Consider the following 20918-nt stretch of genomic DNA (forward strand, 5'->3'; position numbering starts at 1 on the left):
GCAGCCACATTTCCCCTTGGAGAGAAGGGGGCTCCTTTCTAGCAAGCTCTGGAGCAGTGAGTGCTTGCCAGGGGACGTTTGGGGAGGGAGGCAAAGCAAGCATCACGAAGCACAAATCCTCCCCAGGTTGTTGTCTGTGAAATAGCTGGATAGGACAACGCTCACAGATTCACACAGTTACCATTTATAGCACAGCGAAGCTTTTAGGTAGAGTGGAAAAGCTAAAGAGCTATTTAAATGCCCTCACGGGTAAAACTAAGCATCGCTTCAGACATCGTAAAGATCAGGTTGCACGAAAGAAAACAGCCTGAACAAAAAACAGAGAGAGAAAAGGACTCACAGCAGCCACCACAACAAGACTTAAACCCTGCACAAGTGGGTTGTTTTTTTTTTTTTTTTTGCAAAGTTTGGCAAAAGGAGCTGCACGGCCATGTCCTAGGGGTCTCAGCTCCCCAGGCACTGCTGCACCTGAGCGCCACAGCTCCCGGCTCTGCCAAACGGGAGGAACTTACTTGGTGTTGTCCGAGTCAATGGTATGGAAGAGCTTCTCAAGTTCTTCCTCGTTGAGTGTCCCATCCGAAAAAAAGGCCTGGAACTCCTCCAGGGACAGCTTCCCGTCATCTGCAAAGAGCAACACGGCTGGTGTTAGGGCAAAGCGGGGGCAGAGCAACCAGAAAACTAGGAGTTGGGTTCCCAAGGTTTGGACCAAAACCCCAAGTGTTGCTGCAGGACCAGCTCTGCAAGTGATGCCGGCTACACCGGTGGGATCTGGTGGCTCGCCAGGCCAAGCAGCATCGCTCCTGGGTGCAGACACACTGACCATTAGCAACTAATTAGGTTAATTAAACCAAAGTAAGCCTGAAGCCTGAAGAGGAAAAGCCTGCAAGCTTCATCATAAAAACTAATTACTTTGAAGAAATTAAGGACCATTTTGTCTACCGTATGCTCAAGTGATGCAGGATGCTCATTAAGGGACATTGAACACACACAAAATGTCTCAGGGCTGGAGCTAACAACAGACCCCGCAGTGCCCTTTGCCATCTCCATCTTCCCCACCACCATGCGTCTCCCAGTGCTGGACAGAAATGTAAGGAAGCAGCCACGAGGCAACAAGAGACACATTTTGCTTCATCTGCCAAGCGTTTAAATGCACAAGCAGTGTGTTGCCTCAATGTTGTGCCTCTGCTTCGAGAGGGACATGAGGAGGCACAGAGCCCATCTGCCCGGCCATACGGGACACAGCTTGCCGGGTGCCTCTTGGCAAGTCTAGCAGCACGTGGAGGGATCACAAGGCAGAGGTTTAACCACGTTCTCCTTGGCACAAAGAGACGAGCTCACAGCAATTCCACCCAAAACTAATTGCATTTAATTGTTGACTTGGGAGCCTCTGATTGTGTGTTGTGGACAAGCACATAAAGGCTTCAAAGCCACAGCTGGAGGAAGCTCTTACAACGAATTTCAGCCATAAAGCAACAGGCAAGAGGCAAAAGAAACTTGAAAGAAATTGTAATTTACCTGAAGTTTCTTGTTCAAGGCACTGCCATTGTGCTGTGGCGGATGGCAGTGCCTTGGGTGGAAATATCTGCCTCAGCCCATTGCTGCTGCATCGGAGGCTGTGGATGCCGAGGCTCCACAGCCACCCAAGAGAAGTTTGCAGACTGGAAACGCTGCCAACTTTGCAGCAGGAGAACGTATTATTTATTATTTAATCAAATCAATTATAAACCCTGGTTGCCTCTCTTTCAGGAAATGATGCTAGAGGACAAAATTAGCCAACGTACCACATGCACATCAATATTTCTTCCTTGAACTAAATCAGTCTGCTGCTCCTAAAACATATCTGCATTGCCAAATGCTAACCCAGTTTCCCCTGCCTGACAGAGATGAAGTTAGAGCAGTGATGAATGGAGTCTCAGATATCTATTTAATTGGCAATTACAAAAGGAACACAGCAGGAGAACAAAATCGCAGACAACAATGGGTGAAAAGGGTATAATTTTCAGAGCAGTACAGTGGCTATAGAGAGCGCCCAGCTGTCCGTATTGTTTTCCTGTGTTACTTCCTCAGAACAGGAGCCCTTCTCTGCTGAAAGGTTGTGGAATAACAAAGCACCATCCCCTAACACATCCCACGGGATCAGGGCTCACGACTGCAACCAAGTCGTGCCCCATAGCACTGGGTGATCGGCTTCATTCCAACCCTGGGATGCTCATCGTCAAGAAAAGACTCAGAATTGTGAGTGCCAAGAGAAAAATACTTTGTTTAATGATAGCATTTCTGTCGCACTAGGTCTGAACACTCCTGTATCTCTGATGCAATTTTTCTGCAAACCTGAAGTCAGTGCTTGCTCACCGCAAGGTTGTCCTTCCACATGGAGGAATTAATTTCCTAGGGACATCAGTTAAATCAACTTACTTGGAAAGAAAAACTAGAGAAACAAGTGAGTATTTTCAGTAAAGTACTTTAAGCTGAGTTTACAGTTCACTCTCCTCTGAAAGAAACTGCAAAAGGTGTTTAGAGGATTACGGAAAAGGCATTTTCCTTTACCTCGCTTGCACCTTATAGCTTGCCTCTGTCACTTTACTCTTGCTTAACTTCTTTACTTATTCTGTTAGTCTGTGATTCTATGCTTCATCTAACTACAAAAACAGATCTATGAGGAGGAAACACAGAACAGCACAGACCTCCACTAGCACCAAACAGCAATATTCTGGTGACACATTATAAGAAACTCGGCACAAATTCACGTGCAGAAGGCTCGCAGGTGCACCTGGTGTAGGAATAGTCCTGTAGCATTTAAGAGCATGGAGTAATAAAGGATGAGTGAAGGATCTAGCTGAAGGAGGAGATGACAATTAATTTTATTTATTTGAGACTTCACAGAACTGGTTGGTTCCTGGCTATAATTTGAATAGCGAGAGGTGCAATTTTTACTGGCAAGCAGTGCTTGAGACCTTCGTTCCCCACTAGATATCACCATAAAGCAGCAGTCAGCTTAAAGCTGATCGCTATTTAATACCAGCCTGACTGACTTGCCTGCAAACACACAAAGTAAAAGCATGGCAGAGTAACGAGATAATCCTGGGGCTTTGTATCTATAATTGTACAACAGCCTGAAAGCGGCACGCTGCTGGAGCCCTGCAGGCAGGGCAGGCTTCAGGGAACTCGAGCGATAAGAGGAAGCAGACCAGGCTGGGATGTGGAAGTTAAAATTAAAATGATAGAAAAATCTTGGGTGGTGAAGAGGAGAGGATTGTCCACAGCATTACGGACACACGAGTTCTGCAGCCCGTGTGCGTCCTGATAAGAGCAGATGGAGATGCTGCGCTCCAGGAACAGCCTTATCAGTAAAGTCACAGAAAAGCAAGATTTTCCTGAAGTGTCCACACCCATCAAGGGATGGATAAGACTTCCAGAAACCTTCTTTTTGCTGACAGCTGCTGGGTGTGAGAGATACAAACTCTCCCAATGAAGTGCCACTCACCTTATCAAGGGGCATCGTTGATCCCAGCTCAGCCTCACCCACAGCCCACCCACCCTCCAAGGAGCTCCCTTGGAGACATTTCAGTCTTATGTCCCTGCTCCTGCTTTGGATACGAAGGATAATAGGAAAAAAAACCCTGAGATTCTGTACCAAATCTCATTAAATAAAGCTTCCAGCTGTTTTAAGATCTTAGAGAAGCCACCAAAACTTTTTCTTCTGGAGCAGTGTGTTAAAGGCAGGCAACTTATGCTCACCTACTCACCACCCTTTTAAACTACATGGCTTCAAAGGGTTAAACCCAGTACTTTAAGTAAACACCTAAGCTGGCAGCCAAGACAAATGTCACCAAGTGCAACTGCCTGCACAGTCGCCGATGGGCTGAAAAAAGAGATAATCAGGCTGCTGCTATCCCGCAGTCATTCCTTCCTGAGAGCATCATCTTCATCTCAGTCCAGCTTTTCAAAATAATTCAATCACAGGCAAAAAACAAAGAGAATTTCCTGCCAAACAGAGCTGTCAAAGTTAAAGCGAACCAAGGAGGGGAGGATGTGATGGAGAACATCGGTCAGCCTTGACTGGGATTTTATTATCACTCCATTTGCCACCGTAACAATCCGATGAGTCTGGAGGAGGCTTTGATGCCTCCTAACTCCTGCAATCAGGCTCTTCCCACCTGCTAATGCAAGAGGGAACATCAAGACAGGGCCCTAAATCACCCAAAGTATAGGAAATCTGATAAATCTGAAGGCTGAGTATTTGGAAATGTACTCAGAGATACAAACAGCTTAAAGCATCTACAAAATAAAGTCATTGTCCTGAGTCTGTTTGCTAAGCCCAATTTGAATTACCTCGGGTTGGGGCTGCTCATATATTACCTGGGTACATTAGGGGGATATTTTGTTACTTACTGTCATTACTGTCTGAGCTCTGAAATACTTCTAGCCCTGCCTAGTGTCCAAGCACCGACAGAGCTATGGGTAAGCAAATCGGATTATTGTGGCCTGTGAATAAAAATAACAACTGGATTTTTATTTGTCTCTGGGGTATGTGCAGATACAGGGGCCAGGGAGAACATGGTCTGGCTTCAGTCACAGACCCTTGGTCCGTGTGAGGTCAGCAGGAGCGGCTTTTCTCATGTAGATAAAGCTGGACCTGAGCTTACAGACTGGGCTGTTATGAAAAAGGACCTCCAAACCTGCCACAGATGCAAAAGACATAGATAGGACACTAAATGTGGGACCCCAAATGATGCCTTTCCACAGAGTTTTTGCACTGGGAAACCTGCCTCAAGAGCCAGACGTCCTTCAAGTTCAGGCAGTTGGGCCTGATTTGAGCTCTCCCCAGTGGTGACATCCCAGCAAGCCCACAGGCCACATCCCCAGCATCACCCAACTGGAATGTCATTTTGGAATGACTCCAAAATCTCCTTATTTTCATGGAAGTTAAGTAACACCCAGCCCAGATGTCTTAGCAAGGGTTGGTGTGGTGCCAAGCGACCCACCCCGATGACCTGCAGACAAACAGCGCTTCCATCACGGCCGAGTTTGTCTGAAGCTCTCATTGCATTTCCTAACACCAGTTGTGGCTGCTGACGGACTGACAGGTTAATGCCATACAAAATCCCTCAAATTTGGGATTTCTATCTTCCTACATCGCCTCTTCCCACCCCACACTCACACCAGGCCATACAGAGATGTAAGTTGCACATAGCACATTAAAGTACATCCCCTAAATAGTCAGCCCATACCCTCCCAGATCATTTATCCCAACAGCAAAGATTAACTCTTCTTCAGTAATTCAAGGTATTTCTCTCTGTATCAAAACAGAGTTCATTAAAAAAAAAAAAATCAAAGCCCACGTTCAAAAAAAAATTTAAAAAAAAAAATATATATAAAATCATAACCTACATTCAATCAGTTTTACTTTTTCTTTCTGCCCAGCAGCCAATGATGCAGTTTTGTGCTGAGACTGGAAGAGGTGCATATACAAATTTTGTGCAAGACTTAACCCTTTCATTTTCCATTAAAAATGGGGAAAAGTGACCACCACTTCAAAATGATTGCAGCAATCACCAGAAAAGATTGAGCCACAACTTAAAGCCCAATCCTTATTCAGGATGACAAGTAATGCTGCACACACCCAACAGTCCATGTCTGGCCATTGTCCCTTTGGGACTTGGCTTGGGGAAAAATGAGGATTGCTGCTGTAGTCAGAAACCTGGACCTTGTCCTCACCAGAAATAGCCTGGCATCCAGCAATGTCCATTAGCATGCCAGAATTGTCACTAAGCTGCTCAGCTTTTGTCTTCAAATCAAGCCTTTTGTCATCCTAGAATTAGAAGTAATTCTGAAATTATTTTAGCAGCTATACATAGATATCAAATGTAGGCTGGTAGGCAGGGAGACTTTCAGGAGGGATTCAGCATATTTTCTCCCACTGCCTTTTCTGAAGGTTTTACTTCTTTCAGTTTTCCAGATAATCCTTGTCCTGCTGTAATGAGCCGATATATACATATATATATATTTTTTTCCTTCTCTCCCCCACCCCAGTACATTGGCTTTGGGTCTCACATCAAGGCTATTTCTGAATGTCTTCCCCAGAAATTCCCACTCCTTCATAAACTCAGTGCTGGGATCAGACTTTTCCAGGGTATAAATAGCCTGGCCAGGCACGATGCAATTGCTGCTTACCTGAGCCCATGACAAATGCTACCCAAGCATTTAGAAGAGGATGCAGACAAAGATACCAGTAATCTACAAAGCTGCCTTTACCATTTTCCTATAGAGAAACAAGAGGTAACCTATTTCAGTTTCCTTTTCAGTTATTTGAATGCTTTTCTTTCAATTAAAAAAAAAAAAAAAAAAAGGAAATTAATGTCAACATTTGCCCCACACGTTGGGTGGCACAAGAAAAAGATGGTGCCAGCCCCTCCATGTGCTGCTGCTCTGTAATAATTTGGGAAAACTGCAGGTGAGCTGGCCCCCAGGACAGCTGCTGCAGACACAGCTTAGCTCCAGACACACCACTGCCTCTTTCTCCGAGTTATTTTTCATCTTATTTGTCCTCGGCCTGTCTCCTTTATATTGGGTGCTATTAAAAGGCTGAGTGACTTTGGACAAGCACAGCTTTTCATCACCTCTGATTTTATTAGTTGTCTGTTCAAGCTGTTTCCCCCGTGAGATACACAAGCACGAGCCACCGTGGCAAAGCAGCAGGTTTCTGTGCAGGGCTTTCAGCATCCCATCCCTCTCCCAAAGGCTTGGATTCTCCACATATTCCAACATCTGCCTCATTTTCTCCACCCCTACCCGGCCCCAAATTTCTGTTGCCCCACACTCTGTTGCCCCTGCCGCACCTGAAAAAGGTGCTCTGCAAACCATGCAAAATATACTAAAAATAAACAGTGGGAGAAAAACTAATATTTGGATACGTGTATTAAAATGTTAAGTAACTATTTTTTTTACCTATTCAACTAATGGTTCATTTTTACGCCTTAGCAAACCTGGGTGTTGCAAGGAATTCTCTGCGAGGCTAAGTATTGCTTTATATTTGTGAAGGAGGTGGTCTGGGAATCACAAGGACACATTTAAAATTGGTCCTGAGCTCAAGGCAGAGGATTGGGTTTATCTGGGGGGCTTTTTGGCCATCCCCCCCCATACATATCAAAACCTGCAAGTGCTTTCAGGCTGTTGCAGGGCCCTGGTGTAGGATGGCCGGAGGAAGGTACCCGCGATGGTGCCAGAGACCTCCAGCAGACGTGGTGTGCTGCCAACTTATTCCTGCTCAGGTCCTCAAAAACCTCTCTGCCTTCACCACATGGGCACTTGTTGGACGTGATGGTTTGGGGAACAGAGAAGTATAAGGAGCCCTCCAGCTCTACACCAGGGCACCACACTCACCATTTGCCAACACCATTTCCCTGCAGTTTGCTCAGATGCACAAGGAAGAAGACCCAGCCCAGACCTGTGGCATCCCCAGATGTGTCACCCAGCCTGAAGAAGAGGCCAACACCTCTGATCCCAGCACCCCTATATCCTTTTAAATCCAGATTTCTCCGAAAGCTAAGCATGGACACCACGTGGGCCCCCAGTGCCTCACCCTGCTCCTCATTAACTGGCCACCCTCACGTGTTTTGTCTTCTCAAACGTGCAGATGAAATGCTGGAGCTGTTGGCTGTTGACAAATTAGCAGCAAATTACTGAGGATTAGAGAGCTACAAACTCATCACTTCCCATGGCCCCATGAAACAATATCCAGATTGCATTGGCAGCATCTCCAGTTTTCTACCCAGCTAACAAGCGGTGCAGAGATGAAGACAGTGAATTAAACTAAGCCAAAAAGCAGATATCTCATTTGCATTCTCAGAAGGCAGAAGCTACCCTCCTGCGTTACAGTTTGCAGCAGATAGGACATCCAGCTCCTTGTGCCAGCGCTGGCGAGAAGGAATTGCTCGAATAGCAAATTGCAACTTGCATAATTAATAACTTGCTTCCACCTCTTAACCCCTGAAGCATGAAGTCCAGCTTCAAACCTCCAACAGGAACACTTCATCTCTTGAAAGTCAATGGTCCCAAAATTCCCACTAAAATTGTTCCAGACTCTAACCCAAACTACTGCTCCTGTTTGATGGTCCCTCTCCCAGAAACTCCTGTCTCAATGGTTGGATCTTCTCCAGAAGCATCTTTGGGGGAGTTTTCTTTGCTCTAGGACTCAGCAGAGCTCCCTCCCATGGTCCCATGGGTTTCCAGGGAACTCGCTCATAATTTTATGCTCCTGCTTAATAAAGCTTCCACCCCTCCTGTTTATTTTCACAGGAAAATGTCAGCCCTATGCTCAGCGTCTCCTGCGATTCGTCCAGGGCAGGGTGGGTGTCTCAGCCCTGCCAGAGGTATTTAATGTCTCTGAACCAAGCAGTGCAGATCTTTGCCATGCTCTTTCATCTGTTTGCTTTGCAAAACAGCTGAGCACCACAGAAGTAGAGCATCCCTGCAGGGAAGGCGCATCTGCTCTGGAAAGATTGCAAAGAAAAAAAAACAGAAAGAAAACAAATATGTATTTCTGCTCCAGCAAATTAAACAAGCACATCTTTAATCACACACTTTTGTAACAAGTTTTTAACAAAGCTGCAGCATTTGTATCTTTTTCCTTTATTTTTCTAGCTGTCCATTTCAAAGTAGGTAAAGGAAAAAAACAGGACTATTGTCAGGCTTTTCAGTTTTAAGGACATGGAAAAGTGTTTTGGTGTGTTTTCCACAATTACACATAAAATGGCATGCCACACCAATGAGCAAGAGTCAGCATAGAATCAAACTGTACTAGAAAACCCCAAACCACCCCAAACTGGTGCTGGGGTAACAAGTAGGTCATGGTGCAGCTCTGCCAACGTGATCTACACTTAGGTTTAAATGCAAAAGCAACCGAAAGCCCTTAGTGCCAGCACAAAAGGCACAGGGGAGTAGCAGACCAGCTCACTGCTCTTGGTTTGAAACACCCCCAGCACATGCCAGCTCACCTCCTGAGTCCCCAGCATCCAGCTCTTTAATTTGGGTAAATCTAAAATGAGAGGGAAAAAAGCATACGAAGGACCAAGTCATTGGAAAAGTGCCCACGAGCTTTCCTTCCAGCAGCAAACAGGGTCACCTTGCTGCCTTCCTTAATTAAACAAGGCTTTGGAAAGGAATCTCTGAAAATTGCAAGCCCAAAGCATTTCGGTTTTGCTCCATTTTAATCCTATCATATTCCCCTGAAGACTCACAACAGCCTCTCCACTTTTTTTTTTTTCCACAGCAAACCCCAATAAATTTCCTGCCAGCTCCAAAGAAAATGCAAAAAGAACAAAAAAATGTGCTTTTCTTCCCCAAACCTCCAGCACAACTCCTGCACTAGCACAGGTCCCTCCCCACCCTGCTTTTTGAGCACTCGGTTATCTGCTGCTGCTCGTTAAAATGCTTCTCCTGGAGAACGAGTTTCAGCGAAGCCTTTGTGAATTTTTAATGCCCTGTGCTACTTCGCTTTTGCTGAATCCACATTTCCTCCGTGCCATCTCCTCAGAACCGGCAGCGTCTCCACCGTCCCCTGCGGCCACGCGCCCCGCAGCCCGTCCTGGTGTGACCGGTCACCCAAGGCCAGCAGGTCCCACAGGAGCACACCCAGGTAGGGCAGGAGATGTACTCTATTGCACTGAATTAGGAGAAAAGGGGGAGCGTGGAACATGAAAGTCAAGGCTGGTGGCTTATTTGGTAGAAGGGTGAAGCGTGAACCACCTCTGCTTTCAGCAGAACTGAATTATCACAGGAGCGTGGTGGCACCGAGGGCCTCCAGCACTGTGATGCTGGGGAGTTTACAAGATAAAAACACTTGTTTGAGCTTTCTTCTCTTTCCTCCAGCTCTGCTAAGAAAATCATTAGGCTCTTTGTAGTTAAACAAAAGCAAACAAACAGCAAAGAATAAGCCAGCAGCAACTCACAAAAACATGATCCCAGGGGTTTTCAGCAGAGGCCAGAAATGGCTCCACCTAAAAGCAAATAATAGTGAAGACAGGGGCTTCAATTGCTTGTATGTGCATCTTATTCACATAAAAAATGAGGATAGTAGAATAATCTAGACTAGAGCAAACAGAATGCAGCTTTCTCAAAAACATTGCCATTGTGGAGGGTCACGGTGCTGCACAGACCTGCTGCAAAACTCACTCACGGGCTTCACAACATCAGGACACACAAATCTGTGGTGATCCATGCCCTGGAGCACCACGGCTGGACCAGCTGTGCTGCTGTTCAGCTGGCAGCATTATACAGGTTACCCAAGTTTCTGGGAATGTTGTATTTCTTCGAAATACTCAACACTACTAGCTGTAGCTAATGACATAGAAAAGCTAGGTTCAGCCCTGATGACATCTCCTGTGATGTTAGATCAAACACTCTTCCTGTGGAGGAGGTGATTTATTAACAGAGATCAGACCCGCTTGAAGAAATCAGCTCCTTGGTGCAGGAGAAGGCTCAGCTACACTTCATCAAAGGAGCAATTTGCATGGATGTTTTCTGTCCTGAGTAAAGCAGCACTAACAGCTCACATGTTGCCACCAAACCCATCATGGGAAAGCTTTTCAAAAGCAAGACAGACCTCATCACAGCCTCCAAGGAGCACAACTCTCGCCTCTGCCTGCAGGAAACCCTTTAAACCTAGACATATTTCCAAACTGTTAGCAAAGATTGCATTTCTAGATTGGTTCAATGCATGGAGCTATCCATGGGCTGCTTGTGCCACAGAACAGCCCCGCTCCTATGCCAGGTCAGCCTGCACAAACGTGAGCTGAGAAGAGCTGCGAGCAGCACTTAATCCCCATTCTTGTATAAAAGGATCAAAATGCTCAGCAGGTTGGTAATTCAAAGGTTTAGCCTCCAACCTCCACATATCAGAGCAAAAAAATAAAATAAAATACACGCTGAGGGCTTAAACTTGAATATTAAAATTGTAGAAGGCAGGAGGTAAAAAAAAAAAATAAAAATGCTCATGCTATTCTACAAGGGGCCAGTCTTTCTCTGTAGTGATTTACGGTATAAGAAAGCTGCTTGCTTTTATGTTGCCTTGGTTATCCAGTCACTCGCTGTATGAATAAATCTGCTTGTCTCGGTGCAGGGCTCTCAGAGAAAGCACATGGAAAGGAAGACACCGGCTCCAGCTACCCATAATTTATGTATTGGTGTCTTTAAACAAAGGTAAATCTCTTTGCTCAGCTAATTTTTGTAGTCAGCCCCTAGCTGAAGATCCCCAGCCTCCAGCCAAGAGAGGACACAGCTGCAGAGGACTGGGACAGGACAGGGACATGTGGGGAAGCCACCATGGGAGACACCACTGCCAGCAAGGCAGGGTCAGGCCCCCAGTGCTACTGGTTGCACCCTTTTTATCTACCCAAACCTGTGCTCCAGCTCCCATGGGGTCTCTCTTTGCCCGCTTCCCCCTTACCAGTTCATTAAGAGGGAGAAGAAAAGGGAAAATGTCAGGTATCCAAATTCAATGTATTGCAAATCTATCCTTTTAGGAAAAAAATACCTGCAGAAATGGTCTTCCCAAGCTGATTAGGCGGCAAGGTGCCCTGGCATGAAGGATGCTCCAGCCTGGTCAGCACAGCCTCTGAAGGTGTTTGTTTCACAGGGGGCAACCTTCTCCCTGGCTGCTGACCTGCAAAATGTCAGGCTCCTCATTTAGGAAGTAACAACTGGTTCTGAAGAGCTTCAAGTGTCTGTGTCTTGCCTGAGTTATATTTGCAGGTGGTATATTGCATGAACATCTCCCCCTGCTCAGTTTTCCTTTCCCCTCTTTTCCCCAGGAGTCTCAGAATTTATCATCTGCTCACAGTCCTCATTATACACAATTTTAGTATTCCCTGCTATGTACAGCCCTTTTATAACTTCTTTCTCTTAACTATTCTTCCAGTTAAATGCTAAAAAAACATTTCCCCCTCTGGTTTCCAACTTGGAAATTCCTCCTGCAAGATTTGCATGCTGCAGTTCTCCGACAACTAAATGAGAGGATGCAGGGGAGAGAAAACAAGTCTGGCTCCTTTCTCTGAAAATCATAAATATTTCAGCTTGTTTTTACTGTCTTGTGCAAGTACTTCCAATTATAGTACACACTCCCGCCCCTGTTTAACACGTACCAAGCATATTAATTAATATCACTATCACTCAGGCTACAAAAGCACTAAAAGGACCCACTGGGCATGTGGCTGAGCTTGCACGGAGCCAGGAGCTGGGTTCCACAATGCCCAGGCACAAGGACCTGACTCCTGGTCTCTGTTAAGAGCAGCAAACCACAGCAAACAGGTGTTTGTTCCTAATATAAAAAGCAAAATATGTATTATATTAAGGAGCTTGTTGGGGTAACTACACTGATTTTGGTTAATTTAGGACTGTTTGCTCTTATAAATTCAGCCTAAAAAGGTAAGGAAGGAAAATCAGCTTTGTTTAATGGAGGGTAGCATGTTTGAAAGCCAGCAAAGCAGTCAGCTGGAAAAGTAACATCTCCGTGATGAGCAGAAAGCCCTCTGGAAAGGAAAACAAGTCTCAGAATACGTCTGTTAGCAGGCTAGGTGCAAAGCTGCGTCTGTGTGCTGAGACAACCGAGCATCACTTAACTGAGCAACCACGTGCCGAAACAACATGCAGGCGCTGTGGCCTTCTGCAGCTAATTATTTTGGCTCAAGGAAAAGAAATCCCATGTTTACAGGCCCGGCACCAGAAGTGCCCCAAAAGCCACCCACTCAAATCATTACAGAGAGCAGCGCCCTAAAATCTGGCTCCTTTCACAGATGGAGGCGATGAATAACAGCAGGGCTGAAAGCATCTGCGTCTGCACTGTATCAGGCTGGGTGTCTGTGTATCAGCATCTAATTAAGGCAAAATCTTGGCAGCAGGAACCGAGCTCGGGTCCAACCCCAGAGCGCAGCCTGCACCGGCCCTCCTGTGCAGCTGGGCTGCAGCCAGAGCATCTTCCCTCGCCGCTGAGCTCAAGCCCGCACACAAAAATACTTCCTGAGGCTGCAGCAGGGTCACGGAAGAGAAATTTCCACTCTAAAACGAATGCCCACCTGTGAAAGTCCCTGAAAGCACTGAAGGCTTTCTCCAGAGTGAAATGCTACCATGCAAATGCAAGCACCAAGCACAAAGCCAGAGGCACCTGGGCTCCTGCATTTCCACAAAAATCACTTTTCACTCTTTGCTATCACAGCTTTCCAGGGAGAAATCCAGTAATTCCTGATCCCCAGGTCTCCCTGGCTGGAAATTACAGATCTAGACATATCATTGTTTTACCTTCAGAGATTTCTCTCTCCACTGCAAGCAGTGAGGTAGTTATTCCCCTCTCTCTGATCTTTATTATCTAGTAACCCTAGTAATCTTAAAAGAGTCAGAAAGATAATAGGAAAAAACAGATCCCCGTGATTTATAGTTGTTCCTGGCCAATTGCCTGAACGTAGGCTGCCAGAACATATTTTCTCACAATTGTCTGGCAAAATTTGCTTGGGAATTATAAGGATTATTTGCAGCAGTGTATTTGTTCTGGATTCCATTTTTGCCTTATTTAATTCTAACTGCTATGATCGACACCTTCAATAAACATGGTGGATCTGCAACAGAAGCTAATGAAAAGAGAAGGCAGAGCCCCCCAAACTGGGATGAAACTGGGAGGCAGGTGGAGGAAAGCCCAGCTACCAAGAGAAAGAAGCGTTGGAAGCTGTAAGTGGGATTTGGGTGGGATGGCAAGAGGAATAACACAGGCTGGGGGACAACAAGGTGTCTACTAAAGTGGTGAATGCATTTTAAGGGGTTCCTATGTGCCAGTCACCTCTACTGGGGTGCATCTTGCCATTGGCACCCCGAAAACTGTCACTCACTCGTAATACACCAGGAGCACTCACAAACCACATCGCTGAGCCTGTTAAAGGCATGCTTCCAAAGTGGTTTTGAAGCACCAGAAGACAGAAAGCTCTTTGGTTCTCCTGCATGATGGATAAACACACTGTTTGGCAAAGAAGACATGAGCTACATGGCAGCCAGAGCCCCCCGCTTTGCAGGGTTTGACTCCAGACATTAAAAATGAGAACACTCATCCTGGGAGCTTGTTCCTGCACCCAGGCCAGCCCCACTCCAGCACCTGGGCAGTACCTGCTGGGACAGACATGTCTCAGGGCCACGCACCAGCCAGGTCCCCAAAGCCTGCACCACCCACTTCATCTGCCAGACCACTATCAGCCATCCAAGTAGAAAAAGTCCTTTCTAGGCATTTTAAAATTTCATTCCTGCCAAAAAAATAATAATTAAAAAAAATCAACACAACATGAAAATTTTAGCAGTAGGAATATTGATTTGCTGGATCTACCCTGAAAAGCTTCCTGGATACACAACATGAGATATTAATGAGACAGATCAAAAAGTGCCTGAGGTGCTAAGCTACTGATGTCCATCAACGCCCCGCCCCCACTTTCTGCTGTAGCTGGAGCCTTTGCCCTACCTCGTGCTGCTGTTTCTAAGCCAAAAAGACCTTCGTGTAAATACCCTCCCTCCTGGAGCAGGTCTAGGACTTGTGTCATAAACTTTGAGGGGAGATGTCAGGGCAGTTTTGCACAAAGACCGACCCATCTGAACACAGGAATATTGTTTCAGCTGAAATGACCAGTAAGGTAGCTACAGCATCCAGGGATGCCCACACTCTGCAAAATTCAGCACAAAATCCACCACTTTTAAGACACTGACAATATAACTTGTGGGTTTTAGCTAGAGAGATGGCAAGGAGGTAATAGCTCTGTAAATGTTTCATAGTGCCCTTTGCTGGCTGTCATCAGGCCATGTAGCTATATTTGCTATGCAGTACCCAATTAAATTTCTCAACTTTGGCTCCAGAAAAAAAAAAAAAAAAAAAATTCTTTTAAAAGTCCTCCTGACTAATTGAGCAGCTTTTCAAAGCCTGCTTCAGAAACCACAATCTCTTATTCCCACCTTTCACAACCTGTAACAAGGCCATTAAATCTGTCACCATAATGTATCCCATTCACTTCTTTTCAGCCTGAAGTCTCTAATGAGGGTTACAGAAGAAAACCCGCAACTCCCAGCCCATGGAGAGAAGAGGAAAATAAAGCCCGTCTTCTCTGGGTTGCACGGTGTGTCAGACCGTAATTGGTGTGCTTCAAAGCAGGCTGGGAGGGTTGGAAAACACTGGCCTCCAGATGTAATATTCTGCCCCGAAATGGTAGGCTGAAACAGTAACCCCTGCTCGATGTCTTCTGTCTGCATCTGTCACGGACACCCAAACGCTGGTGTTTGTATATTAAAGGAATTGAAACACCAACCAGAGCAGCAGAGACTGAAACTCAGCAACATTCAAGGCTCCTTGCCTCTCTCTGCAAGATCTTTCATACTTAGTTCCTGTTCAACCCCCAAAAGACCAAAGAAATACCAGCAGGAGCCAGGAAAGGACAAAGAGGAGCCAATCAAGAGATATGGTACCACATAAAAACTACATCGTGCACAGAAACACATCACACACACACACAAAGACCTTATGGGCTGAATACAGCTGCCTTGCCCCGCTCCCCTAAGCAATATGATTGCACAAACTGGTTGGAGCCCAAGCACAGATGCTTCACAGCGTGGGGAGCAACTGGGCAGGGAGGTTTTAGACCACCCTGAACCTCTACCAGCGATTAATACGAGCAGCAAGAAGGCTGGATCAATGGGGCAGGACAAAAACCTGGGTATTGTGGAGATTAGAGAGAGGTTTCCAAGGCAGAAGCTTTTTTCCAGCCTGCTCCCCCATGCCTGGTCTGTCAGGGGCGGCTTGGCCAGGAGCAGAGAGCAGCGATGGCCCAAGGGCTGGTGCTTCTGCCCAGGCAGCACTCACAGGAAGATGGCTTTTTGGGTCAGCATCACCACCTGAGCCTTCAGTGGACAGAGACTTAGCCTAGTAAGAAAGCGTGAGGCCATGAGGTGAGATATCTGACTGTCTCTGAGGTTCTAACCCATTTGCTGTCAATATAGAAATGTCAGGAAGCCATGAAAGTTACAACAGTTACTGATTTTACCACAGGTTTTGCAAAACAGATGGGTTTTAGAGAGGGTGGAGAAGAATGTTTGGAAGTCATGAGGAGGGAAGGTGCTTGGGTGGCCAGCATGGAGGGACATGGATATGACTTTCAGGCCACTGGGCAGTCTGTACTGCGGGCTGGCAGGCCTGACAGAACAGCTGAGCATGGCAGGGACTTTTGGAGGTCACCTCATCCAAGTCCCCCCTGCCCAAGAAGGTCTGAACATCAGGCCAGAGCATCAGGGGATGATGATATTTTTTTCTTTGCATCTGGTTTGATGTTCTAGCTGCAGGCTTTACAGCAAAAGGATGATGACACAGGTGACTGCTACCAACCCCGCTATGATGCCAAACTTCTCTGCCCCCTTGTTTCATGGATGTGCAGGGCAGTGGGCACCAGAAAGACACACGGACTCATTTCTGTGGATCATTCATTAAAAAAAAAAAAAAAAAAAAAAAAAAAAAAAAAAAAAAAAAGTCCACCTGGCAATTAACAGAAAACATCCTCTCAGCTGATTTGTACCTTGAGTAATGAGAAAGGGCGCTCTGCGTGACACCAATTAGGCACCTGAGCTGTCAGATATTAACTGGAGTGCCAGCAAGCCAGTTGCCTGGACGGCCAAGTGCTCTTTCTAAATAGAGCAGCTTTTGCTTCACAGGCTTTCATGGTATCTTCCATTTTGGTAGCCTGCCTCTCTCAGCAGGGAGCAGCTTTAGGAATAGGACAGGAGGAAGAATTTAAGAGAGCAATGGGCTGTAAAATTTTGCTCTGCAGAAATAGGCAGGATAGAAATGTTTCTGTTGCAGAAATTAAATTTCTTGTGCTGGCCACTCCATTGGCTTCAGTTCTTGGGGGAGTTTCTGGGCTGTATCCAAGCCTTGTGCAGCACAAACCTCTCACTAGATAAACCACACATGGGCCCAGGTTAAAGCTGGACTGCTACATAATTGGCAGCTAATACCATAGGAGGATATAGCAGTTAATGTTCTAATCCTGTGCACCCAATTCAACGCCTGTTTTGCAAAATGAAGGTGGTCCAGCTAAAAAAGTATTAAAAACAAACAAACAAAAACCAACATGATTCTAACATGCATTTGCTAAGCAGAGGTGATGAGACAATAGAAACGAGCCCCACAGATACCTACACCAACCTAATCAATAACAAAAGTCAAACCTTGATTCAGTACACTAATTTCAAGGGTATAAAGGGTGGACAGAAGAGCTAGATGCATCTAATGACAGCTTGTAGGGAAGGACAGCAACCATCTTTCACAATTTCTGCATCATCTCAAAATTCATCTGTTGATAGGTTTGTTTATTATTTTGGGAACAGCATGTTCCAATTTAAACAGATGTCATCTCTTCAAAGCCCTGTGCTGTGAACTCAACAAGGACTTGGAAGGATAACTGAGTATACAAGAGAGAGAACAAGGAAAAATTTATAATATACAGGAATCTGAACAACTGAAAACAGATCCAAACTTTCCCCTTGGAAATAAAGGCCATCACACAGTTTTACAAGATGCTTTTTGACTGTCACATGAAATCTAGACCACCTAAATACAAAGTGTTTTTTATTTTAAAAAAAGATAAATAAATTTAGGCTGTTTGCTTGGTCATGGAAGAACCTAACAGATTTATCCATACTTTTAAAACCTGATTCATCATTGCATTTTTCCACTTAGATGTGGGTGGCTGCTAACACTGTTTTTGTTATGCAAGAATTATAAATATTCTCACTTCAAACTAATGAATTACTTTGGACGCACCAGAGAGATATGAATAGCTCAAGGTTTTCCCTGTGTGTGAGGAGCAGTAGCCAAGCAGAAGGTAATTACCCTGGTCTGGAAGATAAGTGGCTTTTGATGAGTAACTCATTAGGAACATGGACCACGACACTCCTGGGAGCTCACAGTAAGAGAAAATTTCAAAAATAGGCACACAGTTACGGCTGTGGAAGGAAGAGCTGGGTGTGCAACAGGAGGCTTATTAGGTAGGTGCTGCTGGTTATTTGTTCTGATACGTAACATGGAGGTATTGCAACCCTAGCCTGGCATCTTTTTAAGATCTGACAAAAGCAGCCAAAGCCAAAGTCACAATGTCTTCATTTTCCTTCCTCGATGTCTCAGGTGCCATGCTACTGAAGTTCCAGCTGCTTACCACCATTCAAGCCCTGTGCTAATGCATTTTCCAAAAGGGCCTGGAGCTGATGGGGAAGGGTGGAGAGATAAGCACTCCAAGTCCTGTAACAACTTTGTGGATGATTACCATGCTAAATTCCCATTGAGTAATTTTCTAAAAGCATTTCAATAAATTAACAAGGTAATAAGTAATAGATGCCTGCTATTTTTAAACTCAGAACAGTGCCAGAAAGAAATGTTATCGAACTGCCCAGCATTTAGATGCCATAAAAAGGGGTGGGTCCAGGCAGGGCAAGGAAACTGAAAGGTGACAGTTCCTTGGATTTCTGAAATAAAGAAAGGACTAAGGTACAACCACCACAGCAGGCAGGACATCAAGCTAGCAATACAGGACATTTGGCACATGTCAGGGAAAGTGCAGTGTTGTGCTGGGACCTCCATCCCATTTTGCTGACCAAGAAATCCCTTCTCTAACCTGACATTTATGATATGCCTCAGTTCTTTAATATATCAAACTGGGGCTGAGAGATGAAGTTGATGCTTTTCTTTTACCTGCTTGTTTTTCTCTGCCTTTTTCCAGCCTTTAAAGCTTGGTATCTCCATAGACCAAGGGGACAGCGGTGACAAGGGGCATTACTGGCACCATCACAAAGCCATCAGACAGAGCAATGCTGCTGCTCTGCAGGTGAGAAGAGGAGCTCACTGCATCCACAAGGGCACGATCCTACTGCCAGATAACTGGGCTCCTCAGTCAGTCTGATGTCCAAAGCAATTTACATTCCCTGCTTGTGAGCTGTATACATGCCACCATCATTTAAAGTGCAAATTTGTAACGCTGGGATATTCTTTGTAAGCAAAGGTCTGTCCAACAGCATAAATCAGCTTTTATGAGCTCCTAAGTGACTCTAACAGATATCTGTGCGCAACTGTTTAAAGGATGAGCCCTCCTGGGACAGGAATGGGCACAACTCCATTGCCCTCAGTAGCTCTTAACCAAGAAGCCCTTTCCAGCCACCACTCCTGGTGCAATCGTGCTTCTGCTCTTCTTTTATTAGTTTGCTACGTCCCCTTGAGGCCCCGAGCTGATCATCCAGATCAGCTCAACTCTGAACCCTTCCCCCAGCACTTGAACGCCAGATGTCTGTGTTCAACTGATAAATGAAATTATTTTAATTCACATTCAGACTTTTTTTTTTTTTTGTATTTAATTACCAACAGGAGCAGAAGCTATCCAAGAGAGCACACATTGAATGGTTTCGTTCCTATCCACACCTTCAAACACACAACTGAGCACACTCCAGCTTCACATTGTTCCTTGCTGGCCTTATCCTATTTACAGCCAAGAGCAGCTGGGTGGAGGCAGCAATCTTACCTGTCATTACAAAGAATTACCTGTCATTACAAGGAATTAATGGCGTGTTGTGGCTGTGTCCCTAGAATGACAACATCTTGATCCACACTGTAGTGCCATGTCCCCTATCAGGGTCAATATCTGAGCCACTTTCCAAGATCATGGTTACAGATAATTACACTGACAACGCATCCAATACAGGTAACAATGCCCTTTGGAAAATGGCTCGATGATTCACAACCGTAGCTTTGCCAAATTACACGCTGAATATGCTGTGAACATAACAGATTGCACGTTCTGAGGAAAAGGTGCTTTCCAGTAGAGCTACTGGGGACAGGATTTATTTGCTAATGGTGACATAGCCTTGGCCTTATTTGCAGCAAAACGTCCAGTCAGCTCATTGATCAGCAGTTCTGATTACCATGGCTAATGGCAGCTTCTTGCCCTCTCAACATCTTCTCAGCCAGCTGCTACATAGCCAGCATTTAAAACCTTGTATGGGATGCACGTCACGTTTAGTTACCCCAGCCACGGGAGCTGGGTAGCTGCAGGGACTGGAGATTTCCAGATAACAAAACTCCTGCTTCCGTGGAGGAACATTTTTATAACTGATCGTTACCAATTAGGCTGGTCTGTCAAAATAAAACCATCTTAATCTTTCAAAGTGAATGCTGGGCTATTTAACTTATAATTGATTAACAGCTTTCGGAAGAGAGGATTAAAGTACACAGTAGATACCTCAGATGATGGACAGCTCAGCTTCACGAGCCTAAAACAAGTTGCCTCCTTTTTCCCACCACATGCCAATTAAATGATTAAGTATTGTTTACTGGGACTAGAAGGATTACAAGACAGTAGGTGGATTTATTAGCAGGGAAAGGAAAAACACTCCTACATGGAAGAAAAAAGATTATTTCAAGTGACTGACAGCCATGCCCCTGCAAAGCACGACTGGAGATAGCTAAATTATTCAGTCAGAAGGTTACGTCCCAGCCAGTCTCCCTTTTGTCAGGCCATTTGCCAGTTTATCCGGACATCTCCAACGTGTTCATTGTTTCAAGGTGTGCTACCCAGACTGCTCAGTTTATCACACAGATAAGCTGCAAATTCAGCTGCTTGGTATTGTTGATGGGGAAAAGGTCGGGGACAACTCGTATTCATCACAGTCTCAGTCCTCCTCTGGGGCAGGAGACCAAGATGTCCTTCAGTGAGCAAGAGCTGCTTCCTTAGAGGTCTCCCAGTACATGTAGGCACTGGGTGAAATCACCTTTGAACAAGTACCTAAACATGGCAGGAACAATAATATATTTTAGCATCTTGCACCAAGAACATCCTATTTCACACAAATTAATAATTTATGCCGAG

At 45.3% G+C, this 20918-nt stretch overlaps 1 protein-coding gene across 5 annotated transcripts in view; it reads right to left on the bottom strand.

Moving 5' to 3' along the window:
* NECAB2 (N-terminal EF-hand calcium binding protein 2) overlaps positions 1-20918 on the bottom strand; it is a 70246-nt gene that overhangs the window by 25441 nt on the left and 23887 nt on the right. For all 5 annotated transcript variants that reach the window (XM_072043820.1, XM_072043819.1, XM_072043817.1 and 2 more), the window contains one exon: positions 513-621. In XM_072043820.1, coding sequence (XP_071899921.1) covers positions 513-621 — 109 coding nt within the window. The remainder of the gene's footprint in view (positions 1-512; positions 622-20918) is intronic.

Source organism: Anas platyrhynchos, chromosome 12 (genome assembly GCF_047663525.1).
Source record: "Anas platyrhynchos isolate ZD024472 breed Pekin duck chromosome 12, IASCAAS_PekinDuck_T2T, whole genome shotgun sequence".
Taxonomy (NCBI): Eukaryota; Metazoa; Chordata; class Aves; order Anseriformes; family Anatidae; genus Anas; species Anas platyrhynchos.